Source organism: Pyxicephalus adspersus, chromosome W (assembly GCF_032062135.1).
Source record: "Pyxicephalus adspersus chromosome W, UCB_Pads_2.0, whole genome shotgun sequence".
Taxonomy (NCBI): domain Eukaryota; kingdom Metazoa; phylum Chordata; class Amphibia; order Anura; family Pyxicephalidae; genus Pyxicephalus; species Pyxicephalus adspersus.
In genome coordinates, this window is record NC_092870.1 from 8,213,564 (window position 1) to 8,235,960 (window position 22,397).

The 22,397-nt window shown below is 40.6% G+C and overlaps 1 protein-coding gene across 7 annotated transcripts in view; it reads left to right on the forward strand.

Moving 5' to 3' along the window:
- Positions 1 to 4,308: 4,308 nt before the first annotated feature.
- The window catches only part of LOC140342915 (host cell factor 1-like), a 39,497-nt gene continuing 21,408 nt past the window's right edge, over positions 4,309 to 22,397 (forward strand). For 2 of the 7 annotated variants that reach the window (XM_072429287.1, XM_072429288.1), the window contains exons 1-15: positions 4,314 to 5,342; positions 13,897 to 14,045; positions 14,127 to 14,287; positions 14,375 to 14,583; positions 15,671 to 15,755; positions 15,857 to 15,963; positions 16,045 to 16,224; positions 18,161 to 18,511; positions 18,594 to 18,745; positions 18,920 to 19,114; positions 19,298 to 19,522; positions 19,600 to 19,704; positions 20,063 to 20,282; positions 21,572 to 21,717; positions 21,826 to 21,964. In XM_072429287.1, the coding sequence (XP_072285388.1) occupies positions 5,156 to 5,342; positions 13,897 to 14,045; positions 14,127 to 14,287; positions 14,375 to 14,583; positions 15,671 to 15,755; positions 15,857 to 15,963; positions 16,045 to 16,224; positions 18,161 to 18,511; positions 18,594 to 18,745; positions 18,920 to 19,114; positions 19,298 to 19,522; positions 19,600 to 19,704; positions 20,063 to 20,282; positions 21,572 to 21,717; positions 21,826 to 21,964 (2,611 nt within the window). In that variant the 5' untranslated portion in view covers positions 4,314 to 5,155. Of the gene's footprint in view, positions 5,343 to 13,896; positions 14,046 to 14,126; positions 14,288 to 14,374; positions 14,584 to 15,670; positions 15,756 to 15,856; positions 15,964 to 16,044; positions 16,225 to 18,160; positions 18,512 to 18,593; positions 18,746 to 18,919; positions 19,115 to 19,297; positions 19,523 to 19,599; positions 19,705 to 20,062; positions 20,283 to 21,571; positions 21,718 to 21,825; positions 21,965 to 22,397 lie in introns of all 7 variants that reach the window. The other 5 variants (XR_011923206.1, XR_011923205.1, XM_072429289.1 and 2 more) reach the window with 5 other exon arrangements.

Consider the following 22,397-nt stretch of genomic DNA (forward strand, 5'->3'; position numbering starts at 1 on the left):
GATATGAAGGTTTGAACACAGCGAGTTGTTAGGTTGCAGAATATGACAAGCAGCTTTTACACTCACATAGCGATCACACTGCACTGCCGATGACATTACACACTGCGGATAAACGCCACAGACAGTGTATTTATAAAGAATATGGGCAGTGATGAGAGGAGGTCACTGTCTGTCTTGTCCCTATCTGATATCACATGCATGATGCTAATAAAGCATTGCCACATTTTTAACATTATATTAAAGAGTGACTTTCTCTGTTATGTAATGGAAAAATGTTTTTTTTTTTTGTTTTTACACTTTTGTGGAGAGGAAATCTGCAGCCTCCTGGGATATGTGTGTCACATATCCTGAGCTCTGCACTGCTCCTTGTGTGCATGTATCTTCAGAGGCTTTCTTATAATGTAAAAAAAAGTGTTCAATCTCATGCATGCGCAGTGCAAGGCAGCATTGGACGTACAAGTGAGCATCAGAGAAAAGGTGGAAGCTGAGCCAGCATGAGCCTGTTGGGCTAATTTTGTAAAAGAATACAAATAATTGGGAGAAGGTAGAACACTGAAACAATAGGAGGTTACTGGATACCCATGGCATAAACAACTGGGAGCACTAAATTTGCTGTGTTTTGCCACACCCCCTTTTTTACCACCCGGCTACAGCTTCCCACCACCCAGCTGAAAAAAAATTCTGGGGAGAACACTGCATAAATTATCAAATTCTAAAGCAACAACTGGATCTTTGTATATTTAGACTTTTCAGGTCTTAAAACCAGGGACAGTGTTAAATATCACCTAGAAATGTCAGGGATAGTCTTAATATAATAAAAAAAAAAAAAAGTTTTCCCCCTTACATGTCACCGGTATAACGTGCAGCCGTCTGAAAGTGCCACATCTACCCTTGTTACAAAGGGTAGGGGAGGGGTAGAGACACCAAGATGGCGGCATCCTTTACCTTGTGCTAGCAACCTTCGGACCATGCATGTGCGGGGAGCCGTGTGTCACTCAAAGGGGAAGAAAAGTCCCCCTAGAGTGACGTCATGATGCCAGAACCCGCCCACTCTCCCATCACAGGTCTGAGTCTGTGATGGGAGAGTAGGCGAGTTGTGTTCAGAGAGACAACCCACCCACCTTCCGGAGCCCGTGATGTTTTCGGGAGACATGGTCCGCAGCTCTGGCCGGTGCGCCGCCGCCCCCCCCCCCAAAGGGGGTCCTTCTCCTGACTCCCCCCAAAACAACATCCGGGCACACAGAAAGAAGGCGCCACCATTATTGTGTCTATCTCCTTTGAGGGAGGAGTGATTAAGAAGATGAAAGTTGACAGTCGTTATCATAACATTGTTTCTAAATAAAAGCAGCTAAAAAAAAAAAAATGGAAAAAATGTTGTACACCATGCTAAAAGCCGCAGACAAAGCCATACAAGGCACTTACAGAGCCAAGTGGCCTTTTTTTTTTCAGGCGGCTGTGGGGTCCTCCTCCCGCATCTCGCTTTTGTGTTCCAAACGTGGAGGGTGCAGCTGGGTTCTAACATGGCGGCTCCTACACGGGCAGAAAAGCTTCATGAAAAGGCCAATCTGGGGGCGCTAATGGCAGCAAGGTACTGAGAGATAATAAGTAGGCGGGACAATGCTCCAAACACCACATTGTGCACAATGCACTTCTGAATTCTATGCGATAATTGTATAATAAATACAACAATAGAGAACTATAGAGATATGTCTTAATAATCACCATATTAAAATATTTAAAATGTATAAACACTACGTATACAGTTAGGTCAATAAATATTTGGACAGAGTCAACTTTTTTCTAATTTTGGTTCTGTACATTACCACAATTAATTTTAAAATGAAACAACTCTGATGCAGATGAACTGCAGACTTTCAGCTTTAATCCAGTGGGTTTAACAAAAAGATTGCATAAAAATGTGAGGAACTAAAGCCTTTTTTTAACACAATCACTTCATTTCACGGGCTCAAAAGTAATTGGACAAATTAAAATGCTGAAAATAAAATGTTCATTTCTAATACTTGGTTAAAAACCCTTTGCTGGCAATGACAGCCTGTAGTCTTGAACCCATGAACATCACCAGATGCTGGGTTTCCTCCTTTTTAATGCTCTGCCAGGCCTTTACTGCAGCGACTTTCAGTTGCTGTTTGTTTGTGGGCCTTTCTGTCCGAAGTTTAGTCTTCAACAATTGAAATGCATGCTCAATTGGGTTCAGATCAGGTGACTGACTTGGCATTCAAGAATATTCCACTTCTTTGCTTTAACCACCTAGCCGGTATGCCCGTACGAAGGTCGGGCAAAAAAAAATTGCTAGGATGGTTAACCCCGTAATTTTGTCACAGCCTTACCTCCATGGTCCCGCTGTGCACATCCAGCGCTTAATTGATAATGACATAACAAAGGAATTGCCCACACCAGCCCATGAAATAGCCTTTGAGTCAATTGTCCAGTTAAATGAAGTGATTGTGTAAAAAAAAGGCTTTAGTTTGTCACATTTTTATGCAATCTTTTTGTTCAAGCCAATGAATTAAAGCTGAGTCTGCAGTTGTATTTAAAATTAACTGTAGTTATGTAGAGAACCAAAATTAGTAAAAAGTTGTCTGTCCAAATATTTATAAACCTAACTGTATATCTGTGATAAAATCATTGTGTTACAATGATGCAATTAAAAATTCCTTAAATCTTATTTGTAAACAATTCCCTTTGCGTTTTCACATATTTTTTATATCTCTGTGTTGATCTCCTAATGTTGGGTTTGGAGATTGGGCTTGCATTGAGACCCTCAAAGCTCCTATTAAATTTATGTAACCCCTGACAACTTATCTTATTCTGCCTGCTACAAGTACAATTTTGTTGTATTTGTGTAGTCCTAACACACTTCCTGTCCTAGAGTGACAACGTTGCTCTTGCATAGATACAGTAGAGTGAATGTTGTCACCCTGTGACAGTGTTTTACTGACAGGATCACCAGGAAAACAGATGACACACATTACGTTTGTTTTCTTTGGTTTAGTGACACTTTAAGCTGGTTGCACAACTTGCAATCCTTGCAATTTGCAACTTGCAATTTTACAACCTTCTTTGTGGCTACCAACAACTGTATAGAAACTGTCATGTGCCGCAAGGGCAGAAATAGTGCATTGTGGTGTCTTGACTGCCAATTCAATAAAAATAGTTTGCAATGAGTGTAAAAAAAATGCCTTAAAGAGATTCTGTCACTCTGTGCTATGGTAACCAGCAAAGTAACAGAACTGTTATTAATCTCACATGTACATTCACTGTCCCCACACAAACCATCTCATAACTTTGAATCAGGACCTTTGGGTCCTTATTCAAAGTAAATGGTGCCAGAACACACCAACCAGCACCAGCAAACCAATGAAGTACCAACAATAAACAGTTATTGATTACATGAGTACTTTCGCTGATCCCACTCACAAACTTTGAAGATTTTATTCACTAAAACAATGCAATAGATGGAGGTGCCATTATCCTAACATCAACACATCACAACCACAATCCTGTCACTTTCCTGACAAAACAAACATGGCAGCGGGGATACATTTGCACCACAACCGCACTAAGGTAGCGAGCACAGTACCACACATGAACCTTTATTGATCTCACAAGTTCTTTCACTGGCTCCACACAAACTGTTTCAGGACTTTATGAGACTTTTGGGTGCCCATTTAAAGTGAATGGTGCCATAACACACCAACACGATTTATGGTAACCAACAAAGTAGTTATTGATCTTAATAATACTTTTTATGGTCCCCCAAACAAACTAATAACTTAGTATTTTCGGTCAGGAATTTGAAGTGTCCCGAGATCAAATACTTCATTGGTTACCATAGTGTGTGTTCGTGTTTTGTGGCTCTGCCCTGACAGAGAGAACATGGCCGCAGGGATACATTTGCACAACAACCACCGCTATGGTAACCAGTGAAGAACCACAAATTAACTGTTATTGATCCCATGAGTTCTTCCACCAGCCCCACACACAAATTTTTATTCACAAAAACAATGGAATAGATGGAGGCGCCATCACCCTACCTCCTATCCTGTCACTATTCTGACAGAATAAACATGGTGCATTTACTCATCGCAGTGATTGTACAATCAAACTGCTGTGTATGTAATAGGTTTTAAATAGAATACCTGAATAGCAAGATTTTTTTTTTGCACACTACTATGTTGTTTTGGGTCGATTTTGTTTCCTCAATTTATATTTTGTGTTTTTTTTTTAATAAAATATCGGTTATTTTATGTACAATTTTTGTCTCTGCTCTTCTATCCAAAGTGATTTTTGCACACAGGCCTCAGTGAGGGCCCCCCCAATCGTCTTATTGTCTCCAAAGGAGGAGGAAGACGGGAGGCGGTCGCTGACAAGATGGCAGCTCCCACGGAGGCGTGAAAAGAGGCTTCGGTGTCCTATCCCATTTTCGCTCACCGATTTCCCCGCCAGCGATTTTTTTTTTTTTGCCTTCGCACGGGTTGTTTTGGGGTTCGGGCCGTTTAGCTCCTTTCCCTTCCGCCTTGCAGTTAGGGGATATAAGAGGTGACAGCGAGAGTGGAGCCTTTACTTTCCCCTTCGTCTCAGGCAGACTGCCGCTCTTTCCCGGTCCTCTGATACCGTTGTTTCCCTCCCCTTCCACTTTTCGGAGGTGGATGAGGTTTTGTCGCCCGGCTCGCCGCCATCTTTCGTCCCCCTCAGCAGCGTCTCTATTGGTTTGTTAGGACAGCAGAAGATTGCGACTTCCATGAACTCCCTCAGCTTCGCCTCTCCCGTGCGGCTTTAAAACAAAGAGCGACGTGGAGGGAAGAAAGAAGCCTGCTGAACGCACAGGGACATCAGACTGCTCTCTGTTCCCCACAGGCCGAAGGCGGGAGCGAAAAACGTCAGACGCTGGTTGTTTTTCTTTTTGGCCGCCATCATAAAATGGCGCCTCCCATGGACTCCTCAGGGCCTCACTGAGACCTGGCTAGGCCCGAGCCTGCTCTTACCTCCTAGACCCCTTGGCTTTTTAAGATACCGGCCTCCTCGCCCACAGCCTTTTATTATTTCTTTCAGTTTTAATAAAAAAAAAAAAGGCTGAAGGAAGCGCCCTCTGTGCCAGTGTGCGGTCACCCTCCTGCTTTCTTATACCGCCAGCATGGCTTCCTCACCGGCAGTGGTTGGATTAGGAACTTTGCAACCCCGTTGGAAACGAGTGGTCGGCTGGTCTGGCCCAGTCCCTAGGCCCCGGCATGGGCACCGGGCAGTGGCTATTAAGGAACTAATCGTGGTGTTCGGTGGAGGGAATGAAGGGATCGTGGATGAGCTACACGTCTACAACACCGGTAAGTAGCTGTCAGCAATCCGGTAAACTACAGATTCCGGCATGCTTTGCGGCTTGGCACACAGGTTGCACGAACATCTTGTTGCATTCGGACATTCATAGCATGCACTTAGTCCTAGTCCTGTGCAAGTTTTGCAATCCGTACTTTGAAATGAAATGGGGGGGAAGTTGCAGCCCGGTAGGGGACTACAATGGTCAGTATGCCTTGCCACTGTAAAATTCGGCTTATTGAGACCTGCTTTGACAGCTGAGGGAGGGGGAGGATTCTCATAATGTAGTTGTATGAGCCCATCGGGGTGATAAGTACAGCTTTCTTCCTTAGCCAGCAAAAAGCTTTTTCTTTTATTCTCTCCCACAAAGAAAAATGGCGGGTTGACTCAGCAGGTGGGGTGCACGCTTCATCTGACCACTTAGTATCACTGTTGAGTGATAACCAGGGAGATGTCGTGGCACAGCGGGCACCCTGCAAATTTCAATTTGGTTCTTAGAGGGCTTTAGCTGCTTTTTAAAGAAGGGCTAGACGTGTGTGACAAACATTGCATTGCAACTGATCATCTTTCTTGGCCTAAATCGACAATATCTACCAATCTCAAGGAAGAAAGTTCAATACCTGACTGTGATACTATTAGATAAGACTTTTACTGGGCAGTGAATTTATTCGAGGTATATCTGTGGGCAGTACAAAAGCTGTTGTCTAGATCTCTGCTGTCGTGTGCCAGTCTTATTCGTATCCAAATGTATCAGGGCCCTTTGCACACATGAGGGGGCACTATTGTGGTTTATGATGCAGATTAGGATCTGTAACCCTGGCAGTTCATCTCTAGGGAAGCCGTGCTGATTGCATCCCTGTCTTAATCATTTTCCAGCATCTTTCTCCTTGTGATGTGATCAGGAGATTCCAATTTAGTGTTTTTTTTTTTTTTTTTTTTGTGCTGGTTAACTATTGCTTAGGCTGGGTCTACAGGGACTGTTTCACCAGCATTTAACCCGAGGCTTTAAAAGTCGATGTTTGAGATTCCCATGCATTCCAATGGGCTAATTTACAACAGGACGTTTCATTGAGGCACATTTATGAGTGTTCTAGATAACACAAAGTTTATTAAAATTAAAACCCAGGTAAACACATCTTTTGATTTCAGTTGAAAACATAATCGTTATAAAAACACGGCATAGATGTTTTTCAGCTATTTTAAAGGCAACCTTTAAAACTCCTGAATTTTAATAATCTGGTTAAACGCTAGGAAAACGGTCCATGTAGACCCCAGCCTAAGGCTTAGTCTACACGGACTGTTTCCCTAGCCTTTAACCTGAGGCTTTTAAAGCCCATGTTTGAAGTCCCCATGCATTACAATGGGTTAATATACACCAGGACGTTTCCTTCAGGCACGTTTGACATTTATCCTAAATGTTGCTTGCAACGTTTAAAAAAAAAAAAAAAAAAAACGCCCATTGATTTCAATAGAATGTTTTCCTGCATTTTTGAGTGCTTAATATGCAAATTAGTTAAAAACACGAGGCAAGCTTTAAAAAGCTAATAAAAGTGCATAAAATGAATATAAACGCAATACGAACGTTTACATGCATTTTTAAAAAAACGTTCATGTAGACCCAGCCTAAGGCTTTAAAAGCCCATGTTTGAAATTAATTTTGTTTGACAGACATTTTTTAGCTTGCCTTTAAACCGCTGGAAAATGTCTATGCGTTTTACCGCATTTATACTGCAATTTTACTGCAAGAATTTGAAAACACCCCCATTGAAATCAATGGGAAATCAATGCCATCCACACTACCACATGCATGCAATCTTCATGATTTCTATCTTGAGCAACAATGCAAATACTTGATCATCAGACTTTTGTTTTATACATAGTAAAACAGAGCAAGATGGACATCTTAAACAAAGTAAAGTAGGATTGGACAAGCTTGATGGCTTTTTTGCATTTATCACCCCTTGGTGCTGATAATCCGCTATTTGTGTTATTATGTAATGATGGATTGTTATTGATGAGCTCCAATTTGGATAGATTGGTCTAGATAGAATACGTTCTTGTGTGCATGATCAGTCTTTTGACTGCCACAGTCATGTGCTTCTCTCCTCTGGTGCAGAGTAGAATTTGCATACATTTGCTTCCTGAGGCATTTAGCTGAAACTGGGTAACGAGTCCTTGGCCAACTAATCTGATTCAAGCTGCTCACTTCATAGCCTCTGCTAGCTGGGATTCCAGGCACCAATTTTGGGTTTAAAAAAAATAAATAAATAAATAAAGCCAGCATTTGTCTGTTGTTCCCTCTCAAGACGGAGGTCTGCTCACTCTATGTATGGAACACAAATCTGTCTGCAAATGTTAAACAGAAATTACTTATCTGATTCACAAATCGGTGATATTGGGGGTTTTTATTAGAGCACTTTGGGCTGCATTACCCAGCAATAAAATGCATTATAATTTTCAATTTTGGTTACTTTATGGTTCTGTTATTAGGTATCTGGATATGGGCACACATTCAAAAGTATAATGGCAAAACTGGCACTAGTAAATAAGTATTGAGGTGCCCCCAGAAGATGAATAGAGCAGAGATGTTACAATGGGAGCACTTGCTCACACAGGTTACAAATCTAATCTGCTTTGGTGGCACCCCAACCCCTTTTAGCTGGGTGCACCACCCAGCACTTCTCAACAACTGCCCAGCTGTTTTGGGTGGTTTTTGAAGAGTTGGGTTACAATACAGAGGCTGCCACCCACCTACAATTTCTCCCCACCCAGCATAAAGAAACAATTCTGGTTTGAACACTGGACCTGCAGTGCGTTGTATACTACAATGTGGACTGTGTGATGTCAAAGTGCATGCTTTTTATTTGGTAGCATACAGTACCACATTATCATTCTAATTTGGGGGTCGAAATACTCGCTGTAGGAAGAACAAACTCCATACATACAGTAATCTTGGTGTGAATCCCACCCAGGGGCTAATCATTTTACTGCATGAAACAAAATCCCCTAAAGACAATTTTCCTTGTAAATCTGCATCTTTAAAATTTTTTCCAAACTCTATATGACTGGGTCTACACGGACATTTTTAAAAACGCATGTAAATGTTCCTACTGCGTTTTATATGCGTTTTTATGCACTTTTATGCGCAAGCAAGCTTTAAAGCACTAAAAAATGTTTGACGCGTTTATGGTTCAAGTGCTTATAAACTCGGGAAAACGCCTCTTTAAATCAGTGGAAGCGTTTACTCGCATTTTTGAGCGTTTTCCAGCGTTAACCCTGCGTTTTAATTTTTTTAAACGTTGCAAGCAACGGATTAGATACCGCTCATATACGTGCTCATTGGAATGCATGGGAATTTTAAACGTGGGCTTTTAAAGCCTCGGGTTAAATGCTGGGGGAAAACCATCTGTGTAGACTAAGCCTATTAGAATGAAAAGCAGACATTCAGAGGTAGCTGGTTGTTTAATACCTTCAGGGGGTTCCCTCAAAGCCCTGAAGCTTTTTTTCATTGAGACTTGACATCTTATTGTCAAAAAAGTGAATCTTCGTTTGCATATCTTACCGTGGTGACATGGCCTCAGCCAGCTCAGAGAGGCAGCTTAAAGCGGAAATAAACTAAAAAAAAAAAATCATACTTGGCTTTAATTTCACAGATCCCTCGATCCCCTTGGAGATGTCTCTGGGTGCCAGGCCGTCCTGACGCTGAAGAAGCGATGAGTGCTGCCATCTTTGCCTGTCTGCCACCTTCTGGCTATGTCACCCAATCTTAAACCCTATTATTGTGTCAGTGTTCTACCTACCCCTTTACTTTGTTCCAACTTTCTAATGCCGGGCTTGTTAGTGTGTCCAATTTTCCCATTTTTTTTTCTGTTATGCCCTAACTGTTCAGTGCTCTGTATTTTGATTCAACTGCCTAGTGTTTCATATTTATAGTGTAATCCCTTGAATTAGTGCAATAGTGTCAGTAAAAAAAAAAAAAAAAATGCCCTTTACCCCTTTTCAGTGACTACTTGACAGACAGGCAATTAGCTGGAGCTTTTTTTAGGCCTAGCAGTTTTTCAAGCAGCAGTGGTTCTTGGCAAGAGGAAAGTGAGGGGTAAATGCAGCAAAAACAACCTTACTGCCAAAGTGAATTCAGCCTAATGTTTAAAAAAAAATTCACTTGATCTGTCCATGAACTGAGCCCAGAGAATCTCACGCTTGCTCAGCTTACCTCTTCTTTCCTATGCTCACCGTTCCACCATCAAGTGCTGATCTCATTGGGCATGTGTGTTATTAATTAACCCCTCTTCTTTTTTTTTTTTTTTTTTTTTTTTTTTTTTTTTTTTTTTTTTTTTTTTACGTTCTAAGAAAGCCCCGGATGATACATTCCTGATGTTGGGCATGCACAGACGTAGTAGCCCACAGCCACCTGGGATATGTGACACAAATACCCCGGGAGGCTGCAGATTTACCCTGCAGTTCTTTACCACCATAGCAGTAAAGACAGAAGGGGGAGGGGTCCTCCCCCAAAAAATGAAAAAAAGTACACACATTTTTATATTCTATAAAGGGAGAATATCACCCTTTTATATGATTTTAAAATGTGGTGATGCTTTAAGAGCCCCATGCATGTGTTAGCAGATGGGGGCAGGACAGTCGGTGTCCCCCTCTCATCACTGCCCATATTCTATAGGCAAAGAAAAACTGCCTGTGAAATTTAACCACCTGTAGTGTGATAGCTGTATGTAAGGCCTGCTTGTCATTTTGCAGCATACCAACTCACCGTGTTCAATCTCTCAGATCTCCTAAATTGTTGGATGTAATACCTTGAGAATTTTAGGGTACACAGGGGACTCTTAGCTACTAATAACCAAAATTTATTTAAACAATTTCAGGATATAGGAATCACAAGTTAAAAAATTTGTGATAATTTAACTTTTGGCTTGCTGTTTTGTAAGAAAGTGCATCTAGGAGCCAGAAATTGAAACTGCAAATTAGGCCCCCCCAGGGGCTATTTACATAGCAAGGAGCATTGGGTTGGGGCCCCTAAATTTATAGCTATCTTTCACAAAACTATAATTGTATTACTGTACTACCCTTAGTTTATGCTTCTGTTCTTTGAACCCCAATGTATCTGGAAATGGGGAGGTGCAGGTAACTCAAAATAAAGGTGTAAGTGGGGAACAGATGTATAACCCTCCTAAAATGTCATTGGCATGGCATCATTATAACATAAAAACCTCTGCCTATCCAACTGTCTCCTTACATACCTTGAACCCTAATTTCTCTAGAACGAAGAAGTGCAGATAAACAAAATTTTAGGTGCAAGTAGAGGGCACTTGTGGCTAACCACCCCCACACTTCTATGGCATCATTACAACATAAAAAAACTCTACCTATCTAAACACACTGCCCTGTTACACATGACTGTAATCTACCAGTACCTGATCCCCAATTTAATTTTGATGTTTTTGTTATGTTCTAATAACATAGTGAGGAAATTGTATGGGGATGTTAGCCAGAGACGTTCCCTACACATTTTCAGTTTTATGCCTCCCCATTCCAGTGAAATTGGGGTTCAAGTGTTAGAAGTGCGCAGCAATGTGTAACGGCATTGCGTTTAAATGGTGGAGTTTGATGATGCCATAGTAATGAAATTTTGGTGTGTGTGTGTATAGGCAGGCGGGGTTTAGCCAAAGGTGTCCCTTTACTGAACCTACACTTTTGGTTTTGTACACTCCACCATTCTAGCGAAATTTGGATTCAAAGAAGAGAAGCAGATAGGGTACCATAGTGTGATGGTTATATATTTGACAGGTAAGTATACATTTAGGGGCCCCATCTCAATGACCCTGGGGATCCCTAATTTGCATTTTTAATTAGGGCTCCTAGGCACACTTGCTTTTTTTTTTTTTTTTTTCTTTTTTGCAAGTTCCTGACTAAAAATGTTTTTTCTATACATTCCATGTAAGTGAATATAATCGAACACATACATTATAATTTGGTGTACTCAGGACCTCCAATGCCCCCCCCCCCCATGTAGACATATGGCTTCCACTGGGGGGCAGGACCCAGGTAAGGTTGTGAGTGATTTAAGGGGGGTGAGGTCTTTCTGTAGCGTCTTGTAACTCTTAATTGGCCAAGACAAACTCTGCAGCTGTTTCTTATTGCATATCAAAGCACAGCTTGCTCCAGAAGTTTATGAAATTTTTTTTTCTTTTTAGATCCTAAAATGTGTGTGGATCCCTGACCTTTGGAAACCTCTGATACATAGTGCATTTTATTCTTTTGAAGCAATGTTTTGTACCCAGAGCTCTATATAATCCTAGGGTTCCTCCAGAGGTTGCAAGGGTTTCCCTGAGCAATTTGTTCCTTTCAGGTCAGCTTCACAGAGACAAATGATATTTCTGGCTATCTGTAACTGACATTTTTTCCCCACTGACCACCACACTAATGTACTGTGAGCTGTGAATATAGTAATTTATATAGTAATTCAATGCCCCCCCCTATATTAGAACTAAGGTCTGCTTTATTATCTAGAACTTGTGAGCTGCATATGTGTGATTTGTGACATTGCAGTGCACTCTTTTTGCTTTAAATATTGTAGGAACCTCTTCAAATGTAAGCTCTCCTCTCCTCCTATATATGTCATTTGCATCCCCCATTTAATGTACAGTGCTGCATACTATTCTGGTGCTATATAAATACTGTTTGAAAATAAACTGCTGTATTTTAATCAGCATAGATCCCCTAAGTCTGCTTACCTTGTTTTAAAACCTAAAACAGATGGCAACTGAGTGTGTTGGTCAATTCTCCTTTTTTTTTTTTTTTTTTTTTTTTTTTTTTTTTTTTTTTTTTTTTTTTTTTTTTTTTTTATAAATAGTGTCAACATATTGCACAGCGCATTAAACAGAGATTTCAAATGCCAAACCTGCATAATGGACCACTACAGACCATGACACAGCATTAGTGGAAGCCAAGTGTTACTATCATGTAGATTGTTAACTAGACCTATAGGATGATATAGGGTACAGGTGACTTAATGTCTCCATATGACATAAGGAGTGATAGATACTCCAAATCAGGACAGTGAGGTGTATTGCAGCTGATGGGATACTTTGTGTACCCATTAAGTTTTCTGTAGACTTGTGAAAACCTGTCAATTATCTGCTTACTGGAAGCTCTGAATACCAGAATTATGTGCTAGAAGAGTAGTTCATCAATGGTGCAGTGTCCACTGCTTGCTTTTTACATGTTTCAGACACTGGTGTCAGGATGGTGAAGTGCATACAGTGACCTTACTTTTGTGATGATTATTCTGTGCTGCCAGTTTGTTGTAGTGTTTCCTGAGGCCAGGACAACTGGGCCCAATTACTTGCTAAGGCAGGTAGAAATGTGATAACCTGTTAAAACATACATTCATGCTGGTCCTTGACTACTTAGTTGATATAATGGAGCTTTTACATTCCTGTAATAAGGTTTAGGCTTAGCTTACAAAACTTCTTGCAGTTAGTGTCCTAGATGACATTACAACATTCAGTGCTCAACCCAGAATTTTTTTTTGCCCGAGTAGGAAGAAATTGCAGGTGGGTGGCAGCCCCTGTATTGTGACCAAACTCTTTAGTAACCACCCAAAAACAGCCGAGTGGGTGCTGAACATTGATGCTGTAAGGGTAGTGTGCTAGCCAAAGAACCACTCATCTGCTGTTTGATTCAATGTCAAAGTGGTTTTAATACTTGGACTGCACTTTTAGGAGATCTTTTGTAATGTTTATTCCAGACCAGGTGAAAGGCCTTTTCAATTCTGTGTTTCTGTTCTGTGGGATGATTTCTCTTTACTTCCTGAGCTTACCACACTTATAAGGGTGCAGTCACAAGTACAATGTGTGCACAGTATATTGCAGCTCACCAACCCTCCTTTTTCTTTACACCCTCTGATCCTGCCAGTCATGAACTTCTGTCCTGGGTGACAATTTCTTACTTTCTGTATAGTATATATGGAAAAGCAAAATTGTAAACCTGTTTTCCGTTCCCCTTTAGCAAAGCCAAGCGAACATTTCTGTAGACCTTTTTTGCGTTTTTTTTTGTTATATTGATCTCCGCTAAGTCACCAAGATGTCTTGCATGTTCAACAGGTATTCTGTTACATGTATTGCACAGATGTAACAATGCTTTTATTGATCAGTTTAAGGAATTGAAAAGGGAGCAGACAAGTTTTTTTGTCGGGTTTTACATCTATTCTTTCTAGTTTTGGATAGGGAAGGGGGTAAAACCCTGTCAAGTGGTGGTTGTGTCATAGAGCAAAGATTCACTTCACTTCTGGTCCAAGAAATGCACTAGGAAGTATCTATAAACTGAATTGGGGAAACTGGTGCCTCTGTTAGATGAGATATGTGCCTCTTATTCTGGTGACACCAAAATTTGGTTTTTGCTTTAGATACACTTTTAATTTTGTAATGGATGAATTTGTCCTCTTGTATAACTGGAATATGCAGTTGCTGCAACAATTTTAAATGCAGCTGATTGTAAATGTGCCTAATGGTATGGCAGACTTAATTTTCACACCTTGTCTTTTTCTTCCAGCTACAAACCAGTGGTTCATTCCAGCAGTCAGAGGGGACATCCCTCCAGGTTGTGCTGCTTATGGATTTGTGTGTGATGGGACTCGGCTACTTGTCTTTGGAGGAATGGTGGAATATGGTAAATACAGCAATGACCTCTATGAACTACAGGTATGACGTTCTGACTTTCTTGCCTTTTTATCATTTGTGTTGAGATTGCAACTATAAACCCACCAAATTATTTTCATTTAGGCAAGCAGATGGGAATGGAAAAGGTTGAAAGCCAAAGCACCAAAAAATGGCCCTCCTCCATGTCCCCGACTAGGACATAGCTTTTCATTGGTTGGAAGCAAATGCTACCTGTTTGGTGGGTTGGCTAATGACAGTGAGGACCCAAAGAACAATATTCCCAGGTAAACGACTGCATTTATTCTGCGCTGGTTCAAGGACATGGTCTGTTCATTGTACATCAATATTTTGATTATCCTTGCTTTATAAAGGTACCTTAATGATCTTTACATCTTGGAGTTGCGGCCTGGTTCTGGAGTCGTAACCTGGGACATACCCATAACGTATGGTATATTGCCTCCACCCCGGGAGTCCCACACTGCTGTGGTCTACACAGATAAAGAAACCAAGAAGTCTCGCCTGGTGATATATGGCGGGATGAGTGGATGCCGACTTGGCGATCTCTGGTTCTTGGATATAGGTGAGCTGTTTAACTTTGTAGGGTATCAAACATGTATATTACTTGGGGAAATACAACTTGTGTTGTATTTTGTCCTGCATCTGTAACTTTTTTTTTTTTGTATTAAAACTGCTATTAGGTTTATCTTCTGCAGGCTGTAATCTTCTGTTTAGATTTCCCTTCCCTCTCTGTTCTCCAGAAGCAGCAAGAAATCTTTCCAAAGCTGCTCTGGTGATGACTTAAAATTTTTGGTTTTCCCTTCACTTTTTGTCTTGGTGACAAGAGGAGATTAACAAAGCAGTTCTAAAACAGAAAACTTGAGTAATATTCTAACTCTTCCCAACTGTTCTAAAAACTGAAGGTTGTTACTCATTTCTGTCTGTTTGTCTAGTCTCGGTGTATAGTAGGTATTGAACAGGTTTACCTCACACTTCTATCGCCTATATCCAAGTCATTGCAAAAGGTGGAGAGGCCAGCTTGTGTTCAGCTAATCAGAGCAAATACCAATTCTCCAGTGATGACATGAGGAAGTCCTCTAAAACAGGATAACATGTTGGAAGTTATGAATTTGGCATGTTGGCGGTCCACTTTAAAGAATGTTTGTCAGGAAAGATATATTCTTATTAGTGAGATGGTGAAAAACATGCAATTAATGAAGTAAAGATTTTAAATGTGCACACTTGAGCTGGATCACTGATCTGCTATTGAAGCCAGGATTAGGATGACTGCCCCAGAGGAGCTAGTCCTTGAGTAAAATATGTACTGAATGGAAATTTTTAGTTTATAATTTATGCTAACCACGTTTAGAAATTGATGGCTGCCTGGCTGTCTAAGCAAAAATCAGATTTTGTATTTAAGGTAGTGTTTAGCATGTAAATTTGCATCAAACATAGTGCTAAACCAACAGACCTGTCTGGAAGCCTGGTGAAAATTTCAATCATAGGTCAGCAATGGTAATGTATATTAACTTGTTTTACTTACTGCTTTTTGTAAGGAAACCTAAATAAAAACTTGATTAAAATCTCGATGCCTGCTGCTCATGCTTGATGTGGGCACCTTTCTGGTGTGTATTGTTTTAACCAAAGTCATGTTCATTATGTCTGTGTAGACTCTCTCACCTGGAGTAAGCCTAGTCTGAATGGTCTTGCACCGCTTCCCCGAAGCCTTCATTCTGCCACAACCATAAGCGACAAGTAAGCCTTTGTGTTTTTCATCGTTTATCACAGTTCTCAATACTAAAATATTTAACCAATGTGTTTTATTTTTTCTGCCCCCTCCCTCCTTCCTTTAACAGAATGTATGTCTTTGGAGGCTGGGTGCCTTTGGTTATGGACGATGTTAAAGTAGCAACCCACGAGAAAGAGTGGAAGTGTACAAACACCCTAGCTTGTCTTAACCTTGGTAGGTGATTGTGGTGTACCAAAATAAGAATGTGGTTCTATTTCTACTAGATGTGTGTACTTGCTGATCTTTTAATTTTAGACTCCATGTCATGGGAACATATTGTCATGGATACCCTGGAAGATAACATTCCACGAGCTCGTGCTGGCCACTGTGCTGTGGCAATCAGTACAAGGTTGTATATATGGAGTGGTCGTGATGGCTACCGTAAAGCCTGGAACAACCAAGTGTGCTGCAAGGATCTGTGGTACCTAGAAACAGGTCAGTGGTGTTCTTGAATGCTGTGTTGCCTGAAACCATATTTTTGTGTTTTGCGTTAATATTTGCCTGATTTGTTTCTTAAATAACATATGCTACTTGAAAATTAAAGTCTATCGAGAAAGTGGCAAAATTTCCAGGGAAATTAAATGGCCACAAATTTCTTGGAAGGGCATATGAATGAAGAAACAGATGCAGCATTCTTCCTGCCCCCCCCCTTTAGTCCAGTGCACCACCTGACACTTCAGTGATCACACTGATGTTTTTGGGTGTTGACTGAAAAGTTGGATCACAATAAAGGGCCCACCACCCACCTACAGCTTCTTCCCAGCTAGCCTAAAACTTCTGGGGATAGTATTGAGATGTTTTGTAGTTGGATGTTGCAAAAATTGCTAAATTCGGAGAGATTGATTTAATTTTCTGGTATTGTCAAATGTTAGGCTCAATTTTCATACTGTTTGACCATACCCAAAAAAAAGTAATTAGAGCAGCTGTTGTTACCCAGGGTCCCATGGAAACAAGTTACTAGTGGTTCCTTGAACTTCAGCTCACATTTGATAAGTCCTTTGGTTAGTTACAAGGCCACACCACTAGCATAACTTGCAATTTGATGCCAATTTGTTTACCAGTATACAAAAGTGTGGCGTTTGTTCCCTAATGCCTTGAGTGGTACAATTAGCTGAACATCTGTGGCTGCATTCTAATTCTGGGTCATTGTTTCAGAAAGCAGTTTGGGCAGTAGATAAAAAATACCAACCAGGCCCTTGGAATGCTGCAGTGGAATTGTTGATTTCTAAATGTTAATGACTGGAATCTTTAGCAGTCCAAGATAACAAAATCACAGTCTGCCAGTCTCCTTACAGTATTCATAGGGGATCTCCGTTCCTATAGTTGACTATTCTGTTTTAGTAATTCTGCAATCTTTCACAGTCTATGGCGACGGTCTCCAACCTTTCGGACCTCACGGACAACTAAATTCATAATTTTAAATTTTACAAATGTATTTGTATGTAATGTAAAAAAAATTCATGTGAATGTCGCGGACCATTAATATGAATTTTTTTTTTTTTAAAGACAAATGCATTTGTAAAATAATAATCTTCCTAATGTTGCCTGACGAGGACTGTGGAGGTTCTGATTCATTGATCAGCTCGTGGTTTAGTGAAGTTTTACTATTGCTACTATTATCATTAGTTGCATTCTTTTTGGTATTACCAAAGAAATGCAAAATATTTTTTGGTTTTTCTCACTCATTATGGGGTTGTTACATTTGAATCTAAGACCAAACAATGATGGTTATCAAAGTCAAACTATTTGATGCCATTAAATATAACTGTTTAAGAAAATACACAGTTAAGGTCATGCTTACCTAAAAGGGCATCTTAGAAATAAAACAAAAAAAACAATCCGATGAGAATCTGTATTCGCAGAGCTGATTGACTGTTGTAATGGTCGAAATACCGAAGCGTAAGGCTCGGAAACGGTTGCCTCATACAACTTGACTACACTGATGTTATGCTGCGCTTCCCTTGTTTTTCCCTCTTAAGTACAGTTTGTGAATTTAGTGCAATATAAGTGAAAATTGTCATTCCGAATATAAGAATTTTTTTAGAATATTATATTTGTTTTAATATTAAAACCTAAAAATTACAAATAATGTCCAAATGTTTTCAAGGACCACTGGTTAACGACCGCATGACATACTGAATGTTATTTTAGACACGGCTGTTGAGGCCCCCCAGCCACTTTTAACTTGCATCCTTCTGTGTGCAAGTTTCAATTTCTCAAGCAGCCAAAATGAGTATCTGGCAGATTACAATGTATGATTATAAAACTCAAAAGCAGGTTCAGTGCTTTCACTTTTAAGGTCTGTGACATAAAGGATAACGTTCTTTAATTTAAAGATTCTTTTAAACTCTTCCTTGACTGTCCTTAACAGAAAAACCGCCTGCTCCTGCACGTGTTCAGCTAGTCAGAGCAAATACCAATTCTCTGGAGGTGAGCTGGGGAGCAGTTCCCACTGCAGACAGTTACTTGTTACAACTTCAGAAGTATGATATACCTGCTGTGACTGCAGCCATGTCGCCTGCCAGTCCTGTTCCGTCAGTGCCAGTGAATCCGCCCAAGAGCCCATCTACTGCAGCAGCTCCACTAGTCCAACCTGTGGCGCACACAGGCATCACACTGGTTCCACAGGCTGCTTCTGTACCTTCGACAACAGCCACTATACAGGTCTTACCTACGATCCCTGGCAATCCAGTTGCAGTTTCTGCTGCTCCTCGTCCACAGGGTAGGTGGTTTTTGTTTTTTTTTGTTTTTTTTTTTTTTGTTTTTTTTTCCTCAGGAGAAAAAAATGTGCCAATTTCTTTTAGCTGTCCTGAAAGTTCAAGCGCCTCAGTCCTCAGTGAGCACGCCACTTGTTACTGTTCGTCCAGCTACACAGATTGGAAAAGCTCCAGTAACTGTTACCTCTCTCCCTCCTGGTGTGCGCATGGTAGTTCCTGCCCAAAGCACTCAAGGCGCTGTAAGTTTGTTTTTGTTGCGATTAGTTTTTTCATTATGTAGTTGTTCAATTAATTCTGTTGTCTGTAGCACAAATGTTTAGGTTACTCTCTTCCTCCTAAACAGAGGGCTAATAACATTCAGTCTAATCATTTTTTTTTCTAAGTAGATGTATTTTATAATTGTGTGTCTGTAGGCTATTGGAAACTGTCAGCCAATGAGTGGCATGGCCGCTCTTGCTGCAGCTGCTGCTGCTACACAGAAGATCCCTCCTTCCTCTGCACCCACAGTACTAAGTGTGCCAGCTGGAGCCACCATGGTGAAATCTGTTGCAATGTCATCTGCTACTAGCACGCCTACATCTGTGAAAGTGCCATCTGCTCCAATAATGGTAAGGACTTTTAGCTTTTGCTTAAGGGTTTACAGAGAACAGCATTGTACAATTTTCTGGTTTACTTGAAACCCATCAGTTAATATACTTTTGTATATAGTCTGAAAAGAAATGGGGCTTACATTTACAATTCAAACGGTTCAAGAAATGCAGACACTGCTTAATATTGTTTTCTGTCCCCAGGTCAGTAACCCAGCCACACGCATGCTGAAAACTGCAGCAGCGCAAGTGGGTACTTCAGTGTCTTCTGCTGCCAACACACCTACTCGTCCTATTATAACTGTTCATAAATCTGGAACAGTCACAGTTGCCCAACAAGCCCAGGTTGTAACGACAATAGTTGGAGGTGTCACAAAGACCATTACCCTTGTGAAAAGTCCCATATCTGTCCCTGGTGGCAGCACCTTGGTAGGTTGGATCTATGGCTTTGAGTAACTTGCAATTTATTGATTTGTGGATGTTCTTATTTTTTGTGCTTCCTTCAGCTTTCAAATATTGGTAAAATGGTGTCTGTTGTCCACACAAAGCCAGTGCAGACATCTGCAATAACAGGACAGGCTTCTACCGGACCCTTAACCCAGATCATACAGGTAAATTGCAAGCATAATTTATTTGGGTCTGATAATGTTACTAGCATCTAAAACTGTGTAGGTTTCTATTGGTGGAGCCCTCCTTTACTAAAAATGCTAATTACCTGGTTTCCAAGTGTGGTATCTGTCAAACTTAGAAAATGCATGCTGGTCATAAGTTTTCACAAAGCTTGCTTATTGTGTTCCACCCCACTAGCCTTTTTTGAAGATTGTATTGTACAAGTGTATGTCCAATATAAGTTTGTTTTTTAATGGTTCTGTTCATACTTTTTTTAGTGTAATACTGTAAGACTGAATAACTTTGTTCCTCTTGCTACTTTGCACATGATCGTAATGTGTTTCCTTTATCCATGTGCAGACCAAGGGACCTCTTCCTGCTGGAACTATACTAAAGTTAATGACCTCAGCAGATGGTAAACCCACAACTATAATCACCACCACTCAGGCTGGAGGCACTGGAACAAAGCCTACCATACTGGGTATCAGCAGCGTGTCTCCCAATACCACCAAGCCAGGGACAACCACCATTATTAAAACTATCCCTATGTCTGCCATAATCACTCAGGCAGGAGCTACAGGTATGTCATGTTGTAACCCTTCTGTAATGTAAAATCTAGATTAGCAGAGCTCCAATTTGATGTTAGGACTTTTTATCGGCCTTTAACCCCCCCCTAGCGGTAATCCCGGAGTGTGACTCGGGGTGGATTTTACTTGCAAAAAGCGGTAATCCCGAGTCACACTCGGGGTGTCTTACCCCCTTTGCCACGTGATCCAGTGGCAATCTGATGCTCCTGCTGTGATGCCAGGACGTTTCTGAATTAGGGGGTGTGGCCGCGAAATACCACCCAGGTCCCGGCCATGCCGCTGCTTGCTTCAGCAGTGAGATGCGAAGCACAATGCAGGACTTCTGCATTGTGCATCACAGCTATCTGCTGATGCGAGCAGCAATAGTAAATTCTGGGGATGGTGCCAATGGGAAATCACCACTGGCACCACCCCCCGAATTTACTATTGCTGCTCGCATCACCCGGAAGATCCGATGTAGAAGGTCTGCATTTTGCTTTGCATCTCCCTGCTGATGCGAGCAGCAGCAGCTTCGGTGGATGCCGGGGGTAAGGTGGGCGGGACATCCCCACTCGCATCACCCGGGAGGATGTGACATCTTCCTGGTGATGTGAGTGGTGATGTATTTGGGGGGTGTGGCCGGGCGGGAAATTTAAAGACAGATTACAATGTAATCTGCTTTTAAATGGTTATTACAGTAAAAAGCACCACACAACATGAAATAAAAATAAAAGTACATATTTTAGTGCACCAAACATCATTGCCCAGTGACCTGATTTACATTTTGCCCACTATTATCCCTGACGTTTTGACATTTTTTGATGAATTATTTTTTTTGATAATATACATTGTTGTGGTTTATTTCATTATTTTTTATAATTATGTATTATATTATAATTTATGATTATAATATAATAAATAAATAAAATTAATACCCGGGAGTTAATCCTAAGAATTACAGGCCCACAATATAAACAAAAATTTCTACGCAAAAAAAATAGGATCACTTTTTGCATCAAAAAATGACAGAATTAGAACGCTAGGGGGGTTAAGAAACAACATACGGTAATTATCCTTGTAGCAGTTCAATGTAGAAATGGTAAATGGGTGCAATTTCATAGCTTCTTGGAACGTCAGTTGGCTTCCATTTGGTCAATTGGATGCCATTTTTTGTAAATTTGTTAATTTTTTGGTTTTTGTTTTGATGGGTCATTTCTTGAAAGATTGCCGCCTTTGCAAGGTAGCTGTAGTGCTTGCATTAAACACTTAAAATGTTGTTTTAGTTATTGATGTGCTCCTATAGCAGGTGTTACAAGTACCGCAGGGATAAAGTCACCAATTACTATCCTCACAACTAAAATGGTAACTTCAGGCACAGGAACACCAGCTAAAATAATAACTGCAGTTCCCAAGCTTGCAACAAGCCACGGACAGCAAGGTTTAACCCAGGTATCTAGGCAAAAAAGTAGCCTAATTAATTTTTTTTTTTTTTTTTTTTTTTTTTTTTTTTTTTTTATATATTTTAACACTTGCTGTTTTATCTTGCCTTTTTAACAGGTGGTGTTAAAGGGTGCTCCTGGGCAGCCTAGTACAATTCTCCGAACTGTTCCCATGGGTGGCGTGAGACTAGTCACTCCTGTGACTGTTTCTGCAGTTAAACCAACAGTGACTACTCTTGTGGTAAAAGGGACCACAGGTAATTGTTTTTAACATCATGCATATCACAAGTGTAGGTTTCCTCGAACAGTTTTTTAAAACCCCGTCAGGCTTTTAGGCTTCCATATATTAGTATGAGTTTAAACTACAACATTTTAATCAGCTTGATACCCATAACTTAGTTTAGCTGAAGCTTTCAGTCATAGTGCAACTTCTACTGTAATTATCAGTTGTAAAGATATTTTCCTCTAGGTTGTGCACGATTTGAATTCGCAAACCCACGGCCTAGAAGCGGTGGACTCAACTACCAGATATTGCTTCACCGTATGAAGCAAAGCTTGCGCATGTTAAAGCGAATCTAAACTAAAATTTTTGCCTTGCGTGAAAAGGTAGACAACCCCTTTTAGATGGGGTAAAAAATTTTTTTGAGGAGGGGGGTTTAAAACTGTAATCAGCATGTGTATAGATGAAAG